This window comes from Sebastes fasciatus, chromosome 14 (assembly GCF_043250625.1).
Source record: "Sebastes fasciatus isolate fSebFas1 chromosome 14, fSebFas1.pri, whole genome shotgun sequence".
Lineage (NCBI taxonomy): Eukaryota > Metazoa > Chordata > Actinopteri > Perciformes > Sebastidae > Sebastes > Sebastes fasciatus.
The window spans coordinates 30,764,150-30,783,278 of record NC_133808.1 but is presented as its reverse complement, the minus strand read 5'-3'; the positions used below and the strand labels follow the sequence as shown (position 1 = coordinate 30,783,278).

General features: G+C 44.1%; 1 protein-coding gene across 3 annotated transcripts in view; it reads left to right on the top strand.

The window, feature by feature from the left end:
* Positions 1–1,031: 1,031 nt before the first annotated feature.
* zmym2 (zinc finger, MYM-type 2) overlaps positions 1,032–19,129 on the top strand; it is a 37,011-nt gene continuing 18,913 nt past the window's right edge. For 2 of the 3 annotated variants that reach the window (XM_074657855.1, XM_074657854.1), the window contains exons 1-6: positions 11,002–11,739; positions 13,818–13,986; positions 14,775–14,929; positions 15,790–15,938; positions 17,250–17,412; positions 18,524–18,736. In XM_074657855.1, coding sequence (XP_074513956.1) covers positions 11,017–11,739; positions 13,818–13,986; positions 14,775–14,929; positions 15,790–15,938; positions 17,250–17,412; positions 18,524–18,736 — 1,572 coding nt within the window. In that variant the 5' untranslated portion in view covers positions 11,002–11,016. Of the gene's footprint in view, positions 1,176–11,001; positions 11,740–13,817; positions 13,987–14,774; positions 14,930–15,789; positions 15,939–17,249; positions 17,413–18,523; positions 18,737–19,129 lie in introns of those variants that run through there. The other variant, XM_074657856.1, reaches the window with a different exon arrangement.

Here is a 19,129-nt window from a genome sequence, read left to right as displayed (position 1 = left end):
TGAGTAATGAGTAGTGAGTAGTGAGTAATGAGTAGTGAGTAATGAGTAATGAGTAATGAGTAGTGAGTAGTGAGTAATGAGTAATGAGTAGTGAGTAGTGAGTAGTGAGTAATGAGTAATGAGTAGTGAGTAGTGAGTAATGAGTAATGAGTAGTGAGTAATGAGTAGAGAGTAATGAGTAATGAGTAGTGAGTAATGAGTAGTGAGTAGTGAGTAGTGAGTAATGAGTAGTGAGTAGTGAGTAGTGAGTAATGAGTAATGAGTAGTGAGTAGTGAGTAATGAGTAATGAGTAGAGAGTAATGAGTAATGAGTAGTGAGTAGTGAGTAATGAGTAATGAGTAGTGAGTAATGAGTAGTGAGTAGTGAGTAGTGAGTAATGAGTAATGAGTAGTGAGTAGTGAGTAATGAGTAATGAGTAGAGAGTAATGAGTAATGAGTAGTGAGTAGTGAGTAATGAGTAATGAGTAGTGAGTAGTGAGTAGTGAGTAATGAGTAATGAGTAGTGAGTAGTGAGTAATGAGTAATGAGTAGTGAGTAATGAGTAGAGAGTAATGAGTAATGAGTAGTGAGTAATGAGTAGTGAGTAGTGAGTAGTGAGTAATGAGTAATGAGTAGTGAGTAGTGAGTAGTGAGTAATGAGTAATGAGTAGTGAGTAGTGAGTAATGAGTAGAGAGTAATGAGTAGTGAGTAGTGAGTAGTGAGTAGTGAGTAGTGAGTAATGAGTAATGAGTAGTGAGTAGTGAGTAGTGAGTAATGAGTAGAGAGTAATGAGTAGTGAGTAATGAGTAGTGTTTAGTGTGTAGTGAGTAGAGAGTGGTGAGTAGTGAGTAGTGAGTAATGAGTAGAGAGTAATGAGTAATGAGTAGAGAGTAATGAGTAGTGAGTAGTGAGTAGTGAGTAATGAGTAATGAGTAGTGAGTAGTGAGTAATGAGTAGTGAGTAATGAGTAATGAGTAGTGAGTAGTGAGTAATGAGTAGAGAGTAATGAGTAGTGAGTAGTGAGTAATGAGTAGTGTTTAGTGTGTAGTGAGTAGAGAGTGGTGAGTAGTGAGTCATCTTCTCACTAAACGATCTTCGGTCGGCAGAGTGGAGAGTGTCCGTTGTGCGCATGCGCTCCTCGGGATTAATGTGAAGGCACAAAAGTGGCGCTACACCGTCTCGAGCTCTCCTCCGGTAAGAGACCGTTTACACCGACGGGCTTTTCTTTCTCTACATTATTACAGCTGTTCCACCCCCTGATTACTACAAAGTTTAGGGAAACTTTTGTGCGGGCCGTCGGGGCGTGTTACCGGGCTGTCCTCCGGGACTGTTACCGGGACGAGAGGACACGGTTAAAGACCGTTAAACCGTTAATATGAACAGATTGCTCCTCTCTGTCCGCCTCTGGGCTCCAGTATTGTTCAGTTGGAGCCCTAATGGCGGCCGGTAGCAGGCTGTTACCGCCGGGAGGAGGAGGAGAGGAGGGGGAGAGGGGGAGGAGGGCTATATGTGGTTACCGGGGTTTAAACCCGGTGTTGTGTCACCGTGACTCCCAGAGAGACCCCCGGTAACGCGGTATCTCTCTGCGCCTCGTTGTTTACCACCATGACACACTAATGCTAGTTTCATGTGATACGTAACGCGGGAGGGCGCCCCCGGTGGCTGCTGGGTAAATCTGCCACTGATTGCGTCCCCCGGTGGCTGCTGGGTAAATTAGTGTCTGTGTCGTCTCGAACGAGCCAGTTCAAAGAGCCGGCTCTTTTTTATTATTATTATTATTATTAAAGGTACTGTTTTTAGGATTCAGAAATGCTTGTTAACAGCGACACCTGTGGCCGTTAAGTCAACGAAAGTCAGCGTCGGGCTCGCGCTTGCTCGCTCTACATAGACATGAACGAGCATCGCTCAAAACAGTGAGGCGACACACGTCAGCTAAAAGCACAATATCACTATATTTCAGCTGCTTGGCAGTAATGTTAGCTGACCAGACCAAGGTCTCTCCATGAATCAATGCTGATACTAGTGTTGGCTTTTCCTGCCACAGCCTCCAGGAAGCAACGGGGCTCCGCAGCGAGTAACGTTATCATCTCCGACCGCGGCCGGAGGGAACAGGGGAGACACCAGAGTTTTGGTCGGAAACGATAACGTTTCTCGCTGCGGAGCCCCGTCACTTCACAAGACACGGGAAACCTCTGTTGGTCTGGAGGAGCTGCAGCAGTTATTTCTGCACAAACGTCCACTAGATATTCTCAGAGCTACGAAGTCTTCTGCAGTGTGGAGTGATCGCGCGTTCACGTCTAGAGGTGGAGCGAGACAGCGAGGATGCGCGCGGTGTGTGTGAGTGAAGGCAGGCAGAGGAGGAGAGACAGCCCGCACACGCGAGCGCGTGCGCACGCATGTGTCCCGACCCGGTACATTTATACGCTTAAAAAGTTACAAACAGTCCCTTTATTAATAATAATAAAAAATTGGACTTATAAAGCGCCTTTCAGAAACCCAAGGACGTTTTACAAAGGGGGCACACAAAATCATACAAACAAATAACACAGAGGAGAAACTATAGCTAAGTAATTCAAACGAGTGATGTGTAGGAAGAGTCAGCCGGTGGCTACTGGGTAATCTGCCACTGATTGTGCCCCCGGTGGCTGCTGGGTAAATTAGTGATGTGTCGTCGCGAACGATCCGGTTCAAAGAGCCATCTCTTTTTAGTGAACGATAAGAGATTGCTCCCCGTTTTTATTTTCCTTTCTTTAATTAATTCAAGGCAGAATGGTAGGACACTCCATGCACTGACTGTGACTGAATGTTGTGTTATTGACGTCAATTGATGTTGTGTTATTGAGTTGATTCACCTCAAAAATAATTATCCACTGAGTTACAGACGTCTCTTTCCCAATGTAAGTCCATGGGAAAGAGTCTTTTTGGGCACAACGGCATCACGTGACGGACACAGAAGTTGTAGTACCACCGTTTGACCACTATAAAAGTCCGGATCGTCGACCAGCGCTCTTCCTGGTGGCTTGACTGACTGTGACTGAATGTTGTGTTATTGACGTCCGTGCGACCAATCAGGTGATGACAGACAAGGATCATACCATCAAGCAGGGAGGGACGGGGGTGTGCGGCGCGCAGACGGTCTACAGGTACAGAGCATGGATGTATTAAAAGAACTGGATACAGCGTTGGAGGCGGGGCCCCGGTCATTCCTATGAGAGTTGCTCAGTGCTACGAAGCACTAAATGGCTCGACTTCCGTCTGGAAAAGTACCCGTATCTTGGCGGATCTTGGGCAACTGGGACATGCGCAGTAGCGTCCGCTCGGTCACATGACTCGGTCACGGGGTCCCAATGTCACGGTCTGGGTCTCACTCACATGAACGGAGAAAGGGAAATAACTCTGGATTCAGCTATTAGTGCATTTTACAACTTTAAAAACTTAATTTTTGAAATAAGTGCTATTAAGCTGTTCGTACTGGGAAGTTGATTCACCTCAAAAAAATGTATCCGCTGAGTTACAGACTTCTCTTTCCCAATGCAAGTCTATGGGAAAAAGTATTTTTGGGCCCAATAGCTTCACGTGACTGACACGGAAGTTGCAGTACTGCCGTTTGACCACTACGAAAGTCCGGATCGTCGACCGGTGCACTTCCTGGGGGCTTGACTGTGACTGAATGTTGTGTTATTGACGTCCGTGCCACCAATCAGGTGATGACAGACAAGGATCATACCATCAAGCAGGGAAGGGCAGGGGTGCGTGGCGCGCTGACGGTCTACAGGTACAGAGCAGGAGAGAGGAGGAGAGAAAGAGAGAGAGGAGTGCGGTGCACGAATAGCAGACAAGATGAGTGACAGTCGGAAACGAAGCAGCATGTAAAATTATGGTATTCTGAAAATTATAAGGTTAAGTATAATTCAATTAAATAATTTAAGTGATATATGTGCACACATGTTAATCATAGGTCAAAACAGCTAGCTAAATTTGGCTGAATTGTAAAAAGGCAGATGTGAAGTAAAATGAAGAGTCGTTTGGGAGCCGAAAGAGCCGGCTCTTCTTTGTTGAGCTGAGCCAAATGATCTGGCTCATTAAAAAGAGCCTGAATTCCCATCAGTGGTAAATGTGCCACTGATTGCGCCAGGCAGGCAGGCAGGCAGGCAGGCAGGCTGGACCACTCCGGTGCAGAGGGGTACCTTTCCAATTTAAAAAAAAAACAGCCTCACAGGTATCATACAAAACGGGTTTTTTTAATCTGGTATCCTGTTTCTGGTGCTACATGATCATGTGCACGACTAGAAACATGCAAAAAGAATGGTTGCATAGTGGAACCACGCGGTACAACATTGAGTCACACTGTGCAACATTAATGACTTTTATTTAATATTTAAATGTATTTTTTGCATGTTTTGGTGCACAATGTTGCAGTCTGTGCATGCTCTCCTCCACTGGCTGTTTGCGCCAGGAAGGAGCATGCAGAGGGGTTCGGAACGGAATAACCTGAACCACGTTTCTCCTGGAACTATAGTTTTTTGCATTTTTCTTTAAATGTATATTTTGCATTTTTTGGTGCACAATGGTGCAGTCTGTGCATGCTCTCCTCCCCTCAGTCCTGCCGCTAATGCACTCTCTGTTTGCGCCAGGAAGGAGCAGAGGAAGAGGGGTGGGAACGGAACAACCTGAACCATGTTTCTCCTGGAACTATAGTTGGAAGCACTCCTTTTTTTTCTACCTGGGTTATTTATGGAGGAGTTGCGCAGCTCAGGTAGTTTCTGTGTCTTTAAAGTTTTCCATAGTTTGTCAGAATAAGGAGAAGGAATGGATCAGTTGTAATACTTTGGACTGGATTTGGTGCTGCTGTTGGTGGAGCTGGTGTTAACCAAGGGCACCGTGATATACAGGCTGTCCTTCACTGCTGATTCCTCTTCTAGTCCAGGTTTAGTTGCAGCCAGGTAATATTGTAGCCCATCAGCTGGTTTGGTTTGGGAGGATGTTCAGGTGGCTGCGCATTACGCATCACTTCTCAGTGACATAAGCCTTATATAATAACCTCAGTCGCTTTTTATTATTTTAATATGTCATTAGTCGGTTGATAATCTGCGCAACTGGCGCAAACAATCCCCCCCAACCATGTGACCTGCTGGGGAACATGATGCAGAAATAGGTAGAGAGGTGGAGGAGCACCTTTATGCAAGGTGATGATGTGGCTTGTTTTGCGCAGATTTGTGCGAAGTGTCTCAGCCCAGCCCACCTCTCTCTCTCTCTCTCTCTCTCTCTCTCTCTCTCTCTGTGTGTCTGTGTGTCTCTGTCCTTCTCTCTCTCTCTCTCTCTCTCTCTCTCTCTCTCTCTGTGTCTGTGTGTCTCTGTCCTTCTCTCTCTCTCTCTCTCTCCCTCTCTCTCTCTCTCTCTCTCTGTCCCCCTCTCTCTCTCTCTCTCTGTGTCTGTGTGTCTCTATCCTTCTCTCTCTCTCTCTCTCTCCCTCTCTCTCTCTCTCTGTCCCCCTCTCTCTCTCTCTCCCCCTCTCTCCCTTTCCCCCTCTCTCTCTCCCCCTCTCTCTCTCTCTCTCTCTCCCCCTCTCTCTCTTTCCCCCTCTCTCTCTCTCTCTCTCTCTCTCTCTCTCTGTCTCTGTCCCTCTCTCTCTCTCGTGCTCTCTCTCTCTGTCTCTCTGTCCCTCTCTCTGTCTCTCTCTCTCTCTGTCTCTGTCCCTCTCTCTCTCGTGCTCTCTCTCTCTGTGTCTCTCTGTCCCTCTCTCTCTCTGTCTCTCTCTCTCTCTGTGTCTGTCTCTCTCTCTGTCTGTCTCTGTCTCTCTCTCTGTCCCTCTCTTTCTCCCTCCCTCTCTCTCTCTCTCAATTCAATTCAAAATGGCTTTATAGTGATGACGTAACACTGTACATGTTGCCAAAGCGTATTCAAATTATGAAAATTTACATTTCATTAACATCAATGAAATAAAATAAAAAATCCTTTTCAATCAATCAATTGGAACGATGTCAACAGGAAACGAACAACAACAACAAGGTGCAGACAGCTGTCCCTGTCCCTCAGTTGATGTCCCTGTCCCTCAGTTGATGGCTAGCAGCAACATAGACTGCTACCAGCTCACAGCTCTTAGTGTCCTCCCCCAGTAGGACGGATAATTTCTCTTCATCTGAGAGCTTCTCTCTCTCTCTCTCTCTCTCTCTCTCTCTCTCGCTCTCTCGCTCTCTCTCTCTCCTCTCTCTCTCTCTCTCTCTCTCTCTCTCTCTCTCTCTCTCTCTCTCTCTCTCTCTCTCTCTCTCTCTGTGTGTGTGTCCACCTGGTGTTGACGTTAAAGGAGAGCAAGGTTGCATGTCAGAGCTCATTAATGCTCGTTTCCCTCGCATCCACGTGAATGCAGGCTCTGCATTGCAGTCTGAACCGAGTCTAGCCCGGGCTATGTTTATTCCCCCCTCTCTTAAACTAGCACTACTCAGTTGCACATCTCTTGTGTTGGTGCTGTGATGCATTTATCTTGCAGCTGGAGGTTTTGCACATAGAGAAGGAAGGAAGGGTGCCTTTGGGTGCTCTCCATATTTTGACACCAGTTAACCCCACGGTCACAGACAGACAGATATAACCCCAACACACACACACATGTTCTTTATGGTTATATCTCCTAAAATACACTCACTAGTTGGATTCCCATCCTGTTTTTTTAACAGTCAAGAATGACTTATTGATCTTGAATGTCACGCTGTTTTGACTTCCTGTCACATGGTCCACATGAGCAACTCCAGCTTCAATGCTTTACAGTCAAGTAATACACACTGTATGCAGCTCTGATGCTTGTGCAATATAATATATGCTGTGTTTTTAATTCAAAAGTACAGACTTTGATCAACTCCCTTCATTTCTGAACAATGTACTTTGACATATTAGCATCTTTCAAGCATGCATTTTTAGCTTCGTTTGCTCTTAATGGCACTAAAATGTCAAACACTTGAGAGCTGGAACACAAACATGAAGTGATAGACAAAAACTAGTAAATTATTATTAATAAGCCACATTTTCAGGTATCCCATATCTTTTAACTTGTTTTAGAGGACTGTTTCTTCAGTAGGGATGCAGCTTTTCCCAGTGGTCAGTAATAGTGGTGTCAGGGGAGGATAATATGGACTATTGGGTGTAACACAATCAGTACCCTCTGTCGATATGTATTTTGAATGTATGGTCCTGGTCAAAGTGTCTTACTGCTGTTTAAATGGGAGCAACTGAAACATCTGATAATACAACACAGTGGCCCTGCTGTAATGTTTAATGTAATCAGTCAGTTAGAGATGCTTGATATTTGTCTTTGAGGGTGTAGTTTGTATTATATCTGAGTAAATATCCCATTAAAGTCTTCCAGTCAGAAGGATGCCGAAATAACTACATAATGATGCAGATTTGTAAAAAGTCTGAATTCATGCTTATTATGCAGCTGCTCCATCAACACTCAACATAAAGTCATCTAGGCATAAATACGGCAGCGACGTTGTTGTTTCTACCACAGACAGTCTGTGGGTTCTACACAGAGTTTGGTCCGGTCTGTACAAGAATATGTTTACACAGACATGCCCACTTTATGATAATCACATGCAGTTTGGGGCAAGTCATAGTCAAGTCAGCACACTGACACACTGACAGCTGTTGTTGCCTGTTGGGCTGCAGTTTGCCATGTTATGATTGGAGCATATTGTTTTATTCTAAATGCAGTACCTGTGAGGGTTTCTGGATCAATATCTGTCATTGTTTTGTGTTAATTGATTTACAATAATAAAATATATACATACATTTGCATAAAGCAGCATATTTGCCCACTCACATGTTGATAAATTGCGAGAGAGAAAGTTGTAAAATGTAAATAAAACCTCAGTATGCCCACCTGTTTCCTCCAAGACACCGTTGCTGTAGAGCTGTGGTTTTTATTGGATGCAACCCACAGTGCTGGAGCCAAAATGGCCGCCGCAATGATGTCAAGCCAGTGACGTTGCTTCCTCTGTGGTGTAGCTCTAAAGGCTGTATTATTCAGGTGTTTTCAGGCTCTACCTGTTCAGGGTGACGAACACAGAGCTGCAAACATCATTGTCTGCACAGATGTGTGTGTGTGTGTGTGTGTGTGTGTTAGCTCACATCTGTGTGTTTGTGCGCTGCAGCTGTCAGCAGTGATGTGATGTGTGATCTCACTGCTGTGTAACATGAAAGGGAGATTTTGACAGAAACAGATCATCATAGAGCGGGCAGACATCGCCCAAAAGAGCTTTAAATAGTCTTTGATCCCGAGTGTGGCACCAAATCAGCAGACGACATATTTTATTGCCGCCTTTTGGATATTAAAGAGACGCTTCGGAAGCTCACATTTAGTAACATTTACTATTAAAATGCATTTTTTTACATTAGTACATTTATTAAGTCAGCATCACATAGGGTGATATACCTGAACCATTTGAATATTAGCCAACTCAACAGCACCCAGATGTAGAGCACAGAGAACAAGTCCCTGTGGTAGTGCTGGTGGTGGTGGTGGGCCTTACCGTCACCACGGCAACCAAGGTGTAGCTTCACCAGTTGCCGAGGGCAACAAGAGAGGAGCTGTGTAGAGCGACATGGAGGCAGGGGGAGGGAGGGATGTGAAAGACAGCAGGTGAGAGGAGGAGGAGGAGAGTGCTGGGTGGTGAGGAGGAGCAGAGTACAGGAAGAGAGGAAATAAAGGAGGAAGAGATGTGATGAAGAGGAGGCACGTAGCAGTTCTTCTACGTGAAGGCATCATCTCTACTGTTGTTGAGTTTTAGCTGCCCTCTTTCATAGTGTTCTCCTGTGGTAAATGCAACCAGACGGGCTTGACTCTGCAGCCCAAAGTCCTCCACCGTCCTTCAACTAGTGTTCATTTTGATGGCTATTTTTAAATTTAATTAGTTTTTTATCATATTTAGTAGGGCTGGGACGATACACCTTATCTCCCGATTCTGTATTATCATGATACTTGGATGCCGATTCGATATGTATTGCAATTTTTAAGTGATTCTACAACACTAGACCAAGGGAAAAAGTTGAATCATACCCTTCTAGGGACTTTTACTTTGGAAAATATCTAAATTAATCCAGTAAAAATGTTTGATTTTCAGCATGTATGTAGTCAGAGATGTCCTGAAGTCAAATATATCAGTCATTGACAGGCATTATTTATTAAATTTTTTCCAGCAATGACATTTCCCTCACAAATTAGTGGTATTTTATTTTTAATTTATAAGGGACATGTAATGTTTTTCACTTATTTCCATATATGTATTTTGTATATACAGTTCCCTTTGTTAACACCTTATTTTGAGAAACGGACGTGTCTACTTCCTCTAACTTCTCTAAGGTGGTCTCTAGCTCTCCTGTCAGCTCCGTTCTCTTTATCCATCCATGGTCAGCTCCATCGGGGCCGTTTGAATGCATTTAACAGAAATGTCAGTATATGGGTGCTCTACAGTTGTAACGTCGGCCCATTTGACCACTGAGATGAGAGCAACAGCCGGCTCGATTGCAACGTTACTGCGATACGATAATGCCCCTCCCTAAAGCATCCCCTGCTTTATGGTCTATCTGACTCTAAATGGGACCATCATTTACTAAATGAACATCATGCTGTATTGAAGAAGACTTGAAACTAGAGATTGAGTCCATAAACTCATGTTTACAATGTTTACTGAGGTAATAAATCAAGAGAGAAGTAGGCTCATTTTCTCATAGACTTCTATACAATCAGACTTCTTTTAGCAACCAGAAGAGTCGCCCCCTGCTGGCTGTTAGAAAGAATGCAGGTTTAAGGCACTTCAGCATTGGCTTCACTTTTCAGAGAACTAAGAGGTTCCTTTAGCCCGTTGTTGTCTGCGTTTCCACAGTGGTCTAAAGACTTGTGAAGATAAGGTAAATTAGTAAAGTGTATCGTCTGGGACGGTCATCCCTAAAGAACACCTACCCAACCATCTAGCTTTTCCTGTCCGTGACAGAGTTAGCATGCAGCTTTAGCTCTGCTCTGTCTAGCTCTGCTTTTCCCGTCAATGTGTGAAACCCAAAGTGTTTCCATCCTTTACTGGATGTGTAGTGTTTACCACCCTGGATTTAACATGTGAGGGTGCAGGTCGTATCCACACTGACCCTCCAACGTTTTATACTTTCTCGTTTTGGCTGAGGAAGTGGACACGTGTGACTTCATCTGGTTTTCAAAATAAGGTGTCAACAAAGGGAACTGTATATACAAAATACATCTTTGGAAATAAGATTGATTGGATTATATTCACCAGAAGTATAAAACATTACATGTCTATTATATATTAAAAAGAAAATACCACTAATTTGTGAGGGAAATGTCTTTATTCTTTGATATTTGGGTTGCTGGATAATAAATAATTCCTGACAATGACTGTTATATTTGATTTCAGGATATCTCTGACTACATACATGCTGAAAATCAAACATTTTAATGTATTAAATTAGATATTTTCCAAAGTAAAAGTCCCTAGAAATGTATGATTTAACTTTTTCTCATGGTCTAGTGTTAAAAAAAGTTAACAAAAATCACAATAAATCGTAAAATTGAATCGCAATATTTAAAAATTGCAATACATATCGAATCAGCACCCAAGTATCGTGATAGTATTGAATTGGGAGATAGGTGAATCATCCCTACAAACAATCTCTTCACCCCCTATTACACTGTGGTGGCATCAATTATCTCAGAGATGAATATCTGAAACCATGGGCAAATAATACCCAAACTATTTGCATGCCAATATAAGCAAGAGGTAAGACCTTTGGTGAGCTGACCGTTAAATATGACCAACTAAAACCAGCCCATGATGACACAGAAACGGTGGTAAGCCAACAGTGGCACTGAGTCTTCACCAGGCATGAGGGTCTATGTGGGGGGAAGCTGGCCTCTGGGGATACCTGCGTTAACTGTACAGCTGTCAGGAGATAATTGGGTGAAGCCATCACCAGTGATTGGTTTCATCATCATCTAACTGGCTTTTGTTTGCGTTGCCAGGTGGTTGCCTTAGCGATGGACGGGGAGTCAGAACTGAACCCTGCCGTAGCAGAAGAGGCAGCAGGGGAGCGGGTGGAGCCCATGGATGCCACTCCCTCCCCCGAGCAACAGACCACGCCCCCCTCCGAGGAGGCTGGGGAGGCAGTTTCCATGGTAACGGAAGAAGAAGAAGATGAAGCCACAAAGGAGGGTGGCACAGAGGACAATGCTGATGACGATGTGGTTCTGGTAGGGGAGGAGGAGGAGGAAGAGGAGGAGGACCCCCAGCCTTCTGCCACGACCCCTTCCCAGGACACGCCCAGCACAGACGGCCCAGAGCCGGCTGCGTCCGTAGACATGTCCACGCCAGCAGAGGTGACCCCCAGTTCTCCTGCGTCTTCCAGCGCATCCACGGCGGCGGCGGAAGCGGCGCCTTCCAAACCTCCAACCACAGAGGCAGAGCCCATCGTCATTGACGATGAGGAGGACTCTGAGCAGAAAGACGTTTCCTCCTCCTCGCCAGCGCACCCTGGAGGCTCCTCAGAGTCCCACTCGCCAGGCGCCCTCAGCAGCACGGAGCCAGATTCAGAGATCAGGATCGCCAGCGTCACCACGCTGGGCTCCAGTAGCCAGAAAGAAGAAGACTCCGCTGTCTCTGCAGTGAATACGCCGCCGCATCCAGTGGACGTCCAGGAAGACATGACCCTGATGATAACCTCGGTGACATCACTGCAGGGCGACGCGGCGGCTGACACAGCGGTGAGAATCACCACAACTTTTTATTTATTCCTGCTTTCATCTAGTTTACATTCACCTCTACTTTTGTTTGTTTTTCTTAAGTTAAGTTAGTAACTATAGTTCACAGCATACACAAACATTTTAGTAACTTTTCTTTCATGGAAAATTTTAATTCAATTGTATATCCATGATAAAACATTTCCCACGGGTTGATAAACTTGTGACAACACCGGTGTTACCGATTACACCGGACATTGTACAAGAAAAGATGACGGTCAATATCTGCAGAGCGCTTACTTTGATCTTTAACATCAGATGGCGGTGTGTCTGGCCTCTACGCTCCAGCTTTCGATGCGGGGCTGCAGGTTTCCACCTGGTGCCGCATAAACCATCTCCGTCCTCCGCACGGCGATTCCCTCATTAACGTAATAATTCCCTTATCCACCTTATTCCTAGCACCCATGATGCCTTGCGTGAATTATGGGCGCAACTTCTGGCGCGTTGTCTCTGAACCGGAACCGGCGTTTTCCATGGTAACAGTACGCTAATCGCCTCTCCTAAAGCGATTGTATTAATAAATTTAGTAAAACATGAACACCAGCTATTACAGCTCAAACAGGATAATGTGATCATACCTCAGCCTTCTACTATGGAGGGATGGGAGGGTGACCTGAAGAAGTGGCCTCAGATAACCTACACTAGCATATTTAGCTACTTTATTGACTCCGTTGCTACAGACGGTGAAGAGATGAACAATCTGAAAAGCTCTGAGGCAGATCAGTACTTCCACAGTAACAAGCTTTTGTTTTTTTTTCTACACACAGATAACCGTACTTAAAGTATTTTAGTTTAATGCTGCCCTGCACTCCGTGCCATAAACTGCCTTACATTTTAAACTGTAAAGAAAGTAGTGAAAGTAACTGGCTATCATTAAACAGACGCTACAATGCTGTGCCCTCCTTACACATGAAATCATAGCTGATATTCTCCTGGCTCTGCTGTCTGTCCTTTTAAGCACCCGACGTCTCTTCTCCGCTGCTCTTTCGTAGCACAACCACAAAGTAGGATACGGGTTTTCCTCTGTTGGCTTTTTGTCGACTAAATGAAGTGAGCACACATAACGAGGGTTTATGGTGGTCTCTTCAAGTTTAGGTTTCTCAGCCACATTCTTCTGGATTCCTCGTCTGTAGGTCGGCGATGGAAACTGTACCGTTTACTGTTAGTTGAATATCTGTTAAAAAAATAAAGCAGGATTTGCTAAACTGAAGGCGAAATACTTTTCAAGTTAGCTTACTGCTACTTCCGCTACTTCACCAGAAGTTACGCCCACAATCATTTCTAAAGTAACGCCCCCGAGAATAAGGTGGATTGCATTGGGTTTTAATCCAAAATATTACCAAATAGGAGCTTTTGCTTTTTCGCTTTGACACCAAATCCTCCGCCATCGCCAGCTGAGACTCCGTACGGATCAGACGCTTTCACTTTCAGTTTGTAGCGTCCGTCGTCCGAATATCTGTTGATAACACGCCGCTGATACGTGAAGATAAATGGGTTTAAATGAGTTCTAAATGGGTTTTATTTCAAAAGGGAGGGGGCCGTAACACCGACTACCGCTATAAGCCTATTCTTCACTCACACTGAAGAACTTCCACACCGGTGTGCACGTAAAACTATCATGCGGCATTTTTGTGTAAATTTGACTGGCAAAAACATTGGATATATGAGACTGGTCATGGCCGGTTTCGATCGGTGCATCTCTAGTTTTTTTGTCTCCTAACTGGTTTCAGGAAAAGTTGTTTCCTCTGATGTTGGCGGCTGGTAGATGTTGATGAAAGCAGGTGTTCTCATTGGCATTGCAGGTTTATTCTTGGCAAAGTGCATAATGATATCTTTGTAATGACACTGCTGGGGGCTGATGTTTTATTCCAGTGTTTGTTCATCCAAACTGCTCTGGCAGCTCCCAGTTAGAGGAGGTTGGACTCAGTGCAGATTCCACAGACTGCAGCATACAGCACCCTTTTTTTGTGTTCCTCATCATCATGTTTTCTAGTGTTTTGTCACTGAGGAGGAAAACTAACCTGAGTAACTCGTCTGTCTAGGCAGGTGAAGGCCAGGTGGAGGAAAACGGTCTGCAGATTAGCAGCGCGTTCAGCTTGAATCCCGACACCCCATCTGGTCGACCGACAGCCTCCTTCAACCCGGGGCGGGGCTCGGGCCCCATGGGTCAGCTGGTACAGAACGGAGACACGGGGACGCACAACAGAGCAGGTACTGAATTTAATATGCAGCAAGAAGATATTTAACAGGGCATGTTCTCACAGGTTAAATGGTAGGATTGTGACTGGTGGAGGGTAAAGAAAACAATCAGATTACTGACCAGTTACATGCAAAGTAAGTAGAGTAACCAAGTATTGTAATTGTTCATCCTGAGAGCTTTAATAAACATCACCTGAGTGCTAAGCAGAAAGAGAAGTTCAGGATGCTTTATGAAGAATAGGACAGCATCTTCTTGAAATCATGAGACAAAGAACCACACAGTAGACTTTTGCTTGCCAACTCCTCCTCTGTCATTCTTGATTTTAACATTAGAACACTATGAATTGTGGGTAATTCCGTCAAACAAAATCTGCAGCACTGCAGACCGATGGAGAGTGTGCATACTGGGATTAAATCGTCCTCAAGTGGGCCATCAGACACTTTGTGATTTCACGGTGGGACAATCCTGAGTCCTCACAGACTTATTGATAAACTGGGACAGTTTTATGTTCCTGTCTCCACACGGACTCCAGATGGTGCTGTTGACTGCGGTGGTTCTCTTTTCTAAAACTGGCTTTGGATGCATCATAGTTTCATATCAGTCCCATTTTGAGCAGCCACTTCCTGCTGCACAGCATCTTATCCAGTTCTACAAAAACAACAAACCCTGATTTGGCTGGAGATACAAGTGTGAAGCTGTGTTTCTTTAGATGGATTGTTGTCGTCCTGATGAATTCACACTCACTGTTTTTAAGAGATGTAGGATGGACTATTAACTTTGTATCTTTGCTTCCTTCCAGACTCGTGGATCTCCCAGTCAGCTTCAGTCCCCCGCAACCAAAAACAGACGGGGGTCGACTCTCCGTCGCCGGCCACCTCGCTGCCCAAACCTCCAGGCCAGTCTTCCTCGTCTACTTCCTCCTCAGGCTCCCAGCCGCAGCCCCGGACAGTCAAGGTGATCCACTCCGTTCATTTTGGCTCTGGTGTAGGAAAACATTAAATCCAGAGTTTGAGGTTCAGTTGTCCATGCAACTTTTGTATCTGTGCTTTTTATTTTTTGTGGCATTCCCGACTTGAAAGCATGTTAATTGTTAATAAATATTTTCCCAAACACACTGCAACCAAACAGATTAAAAAGTGCAAATAAAAAGCAGTGACTGTCTAGCGTACTTTTGAAGGAAGTCTTGGTATTAGTTGACAGTCTGGAAACCATCCAAGGCAGTCTGATTGGAAGTTAAAAATCCTTTATTCGTTATCCTTTACAATGTGGAAATACACATAAAGGAGCACCCTTAACAATACTTGTTCAAAGACAAAGCCACACCTATTTTGTTTTACTTCAACACAGAGTTTCTTGACCCAGTGCAGCTCTCCCAATAGTTCCTTCACATTCAAAAGTGTTTTAACACATCATTTCCTGCATTCAGTACCTTGTGTATTTCTTTTTTTATAGTATATTTCCTGTGATAGACAATGAACACTGTTTTGCTGTTTTGTTATTCTGTTTAATTGTATTTGGAAGGAGCACAACAGCAGATTGTGCAATAGAAAATTTGGGATTGTGATTCACTACCCCATTTTTTTCAGATTAACTGTTTCCGTTCCATTGAATGGGAGCCAACTGTTGTTTAAAGGAAGCCAGCAAAATGTGCACACCCAAATTATAGTCGGTCTCTTTGGATCCAAGGCTGAAAGAGTTTTACATGACCAAAATGTAGCTGAAGTGGTTGCAGCTCTACTGGCAGCTAATAGGGTAAAGTCATAGCTTACTTGTTGCCCTGCAGTTAAAGTCATTGTTGTGTGTGTTCGTCCCAGGTGACCTGTGCCAACTGTAAAAAGCCTCTGAAGAAAGGCCAAACGGCCTACCAGCGTAAAGGCTCCACACACCTGTTCTGCTCCACCACCTGTCTCTCTGCCTTCTCACACAAACCCGCCCCCAAGAAGAGCTGCACCATGTGCAAAAAGTGAGTCTCTCAACCCAGAAGGTGGTTTGAATTTAGGATTTTACATGTTGCACGTGGGTTACATTCAAAAGTAGTGGGGTTGTCACAATAAACCAAATCTTTAAGGTAAAGAAGTGTTGTTTTTAAGTGAATTTCCAGCGGTTTTGAGATAGTTGTTGAGTTTTAACTCTTATTTTTGCAAGTTCTAAACACAAAGAGTAACTTTGTTATTTTTCAACCTGGACCCTGTTTTCACAGGTTTTTGTGTCTAAGAAAGCTTTCACATCAGGGACCCGGGCCCGGATCTGAGTACACTTGTCCCCAAAGTCTAGTTCATTTGCTTAGTGTGAGCGCTCCGTAACCGTATGTGAAAGCAGACTCTACCAAAACACAGAAGTGGACCGCTATTTAACGCGAGTAACGTCAGCGAGTAGTTGTGAAAGGGCAGACTTTTTCCAACGCTGTCGGTCTCCTCCGAAATCTGTATATGCATGCTCCGATCTCATCCTCTGAACTGCACGACCTTGGGAGAGGTTCCTTAAAATATAAACAATAGTAGCCGATGGGGTTGGGCGATGTTTGTTATTCTATTTAGCTGGTTTAATGGTCTATCTCTGAAGAACGAGAGCCTGTCAGAGTGTAGAGTTGGCCAAACCAGAGTTGGTGATTGTTGGAAAGACTAACGACGACGGTTTTGGTGAGTTTTATTTTGTTTCTGTGAGGTTTAAATGAAGTATTTTATGGTGCTCTGCCACTAGAACAGCTGATCTCAACATAAACAAATACACGTGGATGATGACGCAAGTGTACTCGGGTACGGAACGACTTTACTAATGTGAAAGCTGAGCGATGACACTGAAAATCTTTTAGATAACACTAAGCTACACTTTCTGTACTCCAACACAACAAACTCTGACAACATCGGCACTCCTCTATCCAACTGTCACTCACGTTTCCACCGCTGTCTTCCGGCAAAAAGTCACATGACACAATAAAAAAAAACAAGCGAAAGATAAGAAAGACACTTATACACTACACACTTATAATAATAATCTGAGTCTGTCAGTGGCAAAAACAAGAACTTTTAGTGAACGGAAATGATTACACTGCAGCTCGTTTAGCGGCTGCCGTCTGCAGCGTTCTCCCTCAATACTGGACCAATTTCAGAAAGTGTTGTCCCCATTAGTCACTTAGACACAAAAACATGGGGGAATAGGGTCCAGATAGAAAAGTTACCCTTTAAAAACAAGGAGAGCTATTATTCTTTTCACTAACTGAGGCACATTTTAATGTAGATCTAAATGTATCTGCGCTCTTTGTTGTTTTTTTCAGGGACATCACAAACATGAAAGGCACCATCGTGGCCCAGGTCGACTCCAGCGAGTCCTTCCAGGAGTTCTGCAGCACCGGCTGCCTCGGCGCATACGAGAACAAGCAAAACCCGCCCAAATCGGGCATCAAGACCAAATGTACTGTCTGCGGCAAGCTCACAGAGGTCAGTCCGTCTGACGCGCTCAACAATGCATACACCTCAACCAGTCATTCCAGAGCAACACATGCCGTCTTATTCCTGACAAAGGGATTAATAATTGAGTAGCATAAGTCTGCAGCTGTTTGTGTCCGTACTACTGAAGTATGATCACGGCGTAATGCAATCGAGAGGTGTCTCTAATAATCTGGCTCCCTCAGGGTGCACCCAAACATTACAAACATCCATCCTGTGATGAGAGCCTCGGAGCGGCTAGCATGGCTGCAGACTCTCAGCCTCGTTAGGTTTCACCTTCTCTTCATTATTTACATCCTTGGCTTTGGGATGTTTGTTGTCCTGTTGCATTTATTTACATCTTCTCTCTTTGATTCTTATCCCCTAATGAACGTCCTCTTAGCACCATTTCATTGCCTCTCTGTCTCTCCTTTATTGTCGTCCTCCTCAGGCCACTTACTTTCATTCAATATTTATCTCTTTTTCTTGTTCCTCGTCTGTCGTCACTGTTCTCTCGTTCACTCTGCTTTCTTCTCTCCATCCGTCCATTTCAGTGTGGCGTCTTAGGATTAGGGATGTTAATAATTAACCATTAAGCATTTTAACCGATTAACGCTATCGGTTAAAACGGTTAAAAGAAATGTTAATAATTAATTAAAATGCTGAGAAAAAATAAATAAATAAATAAAATCGAATAAAAGAGATAATAATGATCAGCAATAAAATGTTGATTGAATAAAATATAGTAAAATAAACACTATAATGATGATGATAAACCAGCCTTCCTGGTTCATAAACCAAAAGCATTTCTGCAAGGCCATGTAGTACCTTATAAACTAATAAAAGAATTTTAAAATCAATACGGAAACTACCAGGTAACCAGTGTAAAGACTTTAAAATAGGCGTAATTTGTGCTCTCCTTTTGGCTTTAGGCAGCACTCGTGCAGCAGAATTTTGAATTAATTGTAGCTGAGTTATTGTATTCTTTGGTCGACCAGAGAGGAGAGCGTTACAGTTGTCCAGCCTACTAGTTATAAAAGCGTTATGCATCAGTCTCTCTGTGTTGCTCAGAGAGAGAAATTAAGTTTGGTTAATCAGGCTGTATTTCTCTCTCTGTCTACAGATCCGGCACGAGGTCAGCTTCAAGACCGTGACCCACAAGATCTGCAGCGACACGTGTTTCAACGTTTACCGCAGGGCCAACGGCTTGATCATGAACTGCTGCGAGCAGTGTGGCGACTACCTGCCCAGCCGAGCGTCAGCCAACCACTTCCTGCTGGTCGACGGCCAACAGAAACGCTTCTGCTGCCAGAACTGCATCAGGGACTTCAAGCAGGTACTGTGGGCTCAACCGCAGGCTGCAGGTGTGTCATACGTACATGCCTGAATATAGAAGCCTGTGTGATTGGTTCATTTATTTCATTCAACCATATCCATTTAAAATGACAGCTCAGCTTAATTTAGCTGTGGTGACCCCCTCCTCCCACTCACAGCCACCGCAACTAAAATGCAAATACAGGAAAAATGGCCTTGCTACTCACCTTCCTAAAATATATAAATATATATATAAAAACATTTACAAATGTCCTTGAATGGACATAAGAGAGAGAACCAGGGCTCTCAAATGAAAAGAAAATTAATTCTCCAGAAGGGTTAAATTTAGCACCAAATCTGTGCAACAAATTCTATCAACCCCAAAATTGCTGCAACAACTTATGAGACATAATAG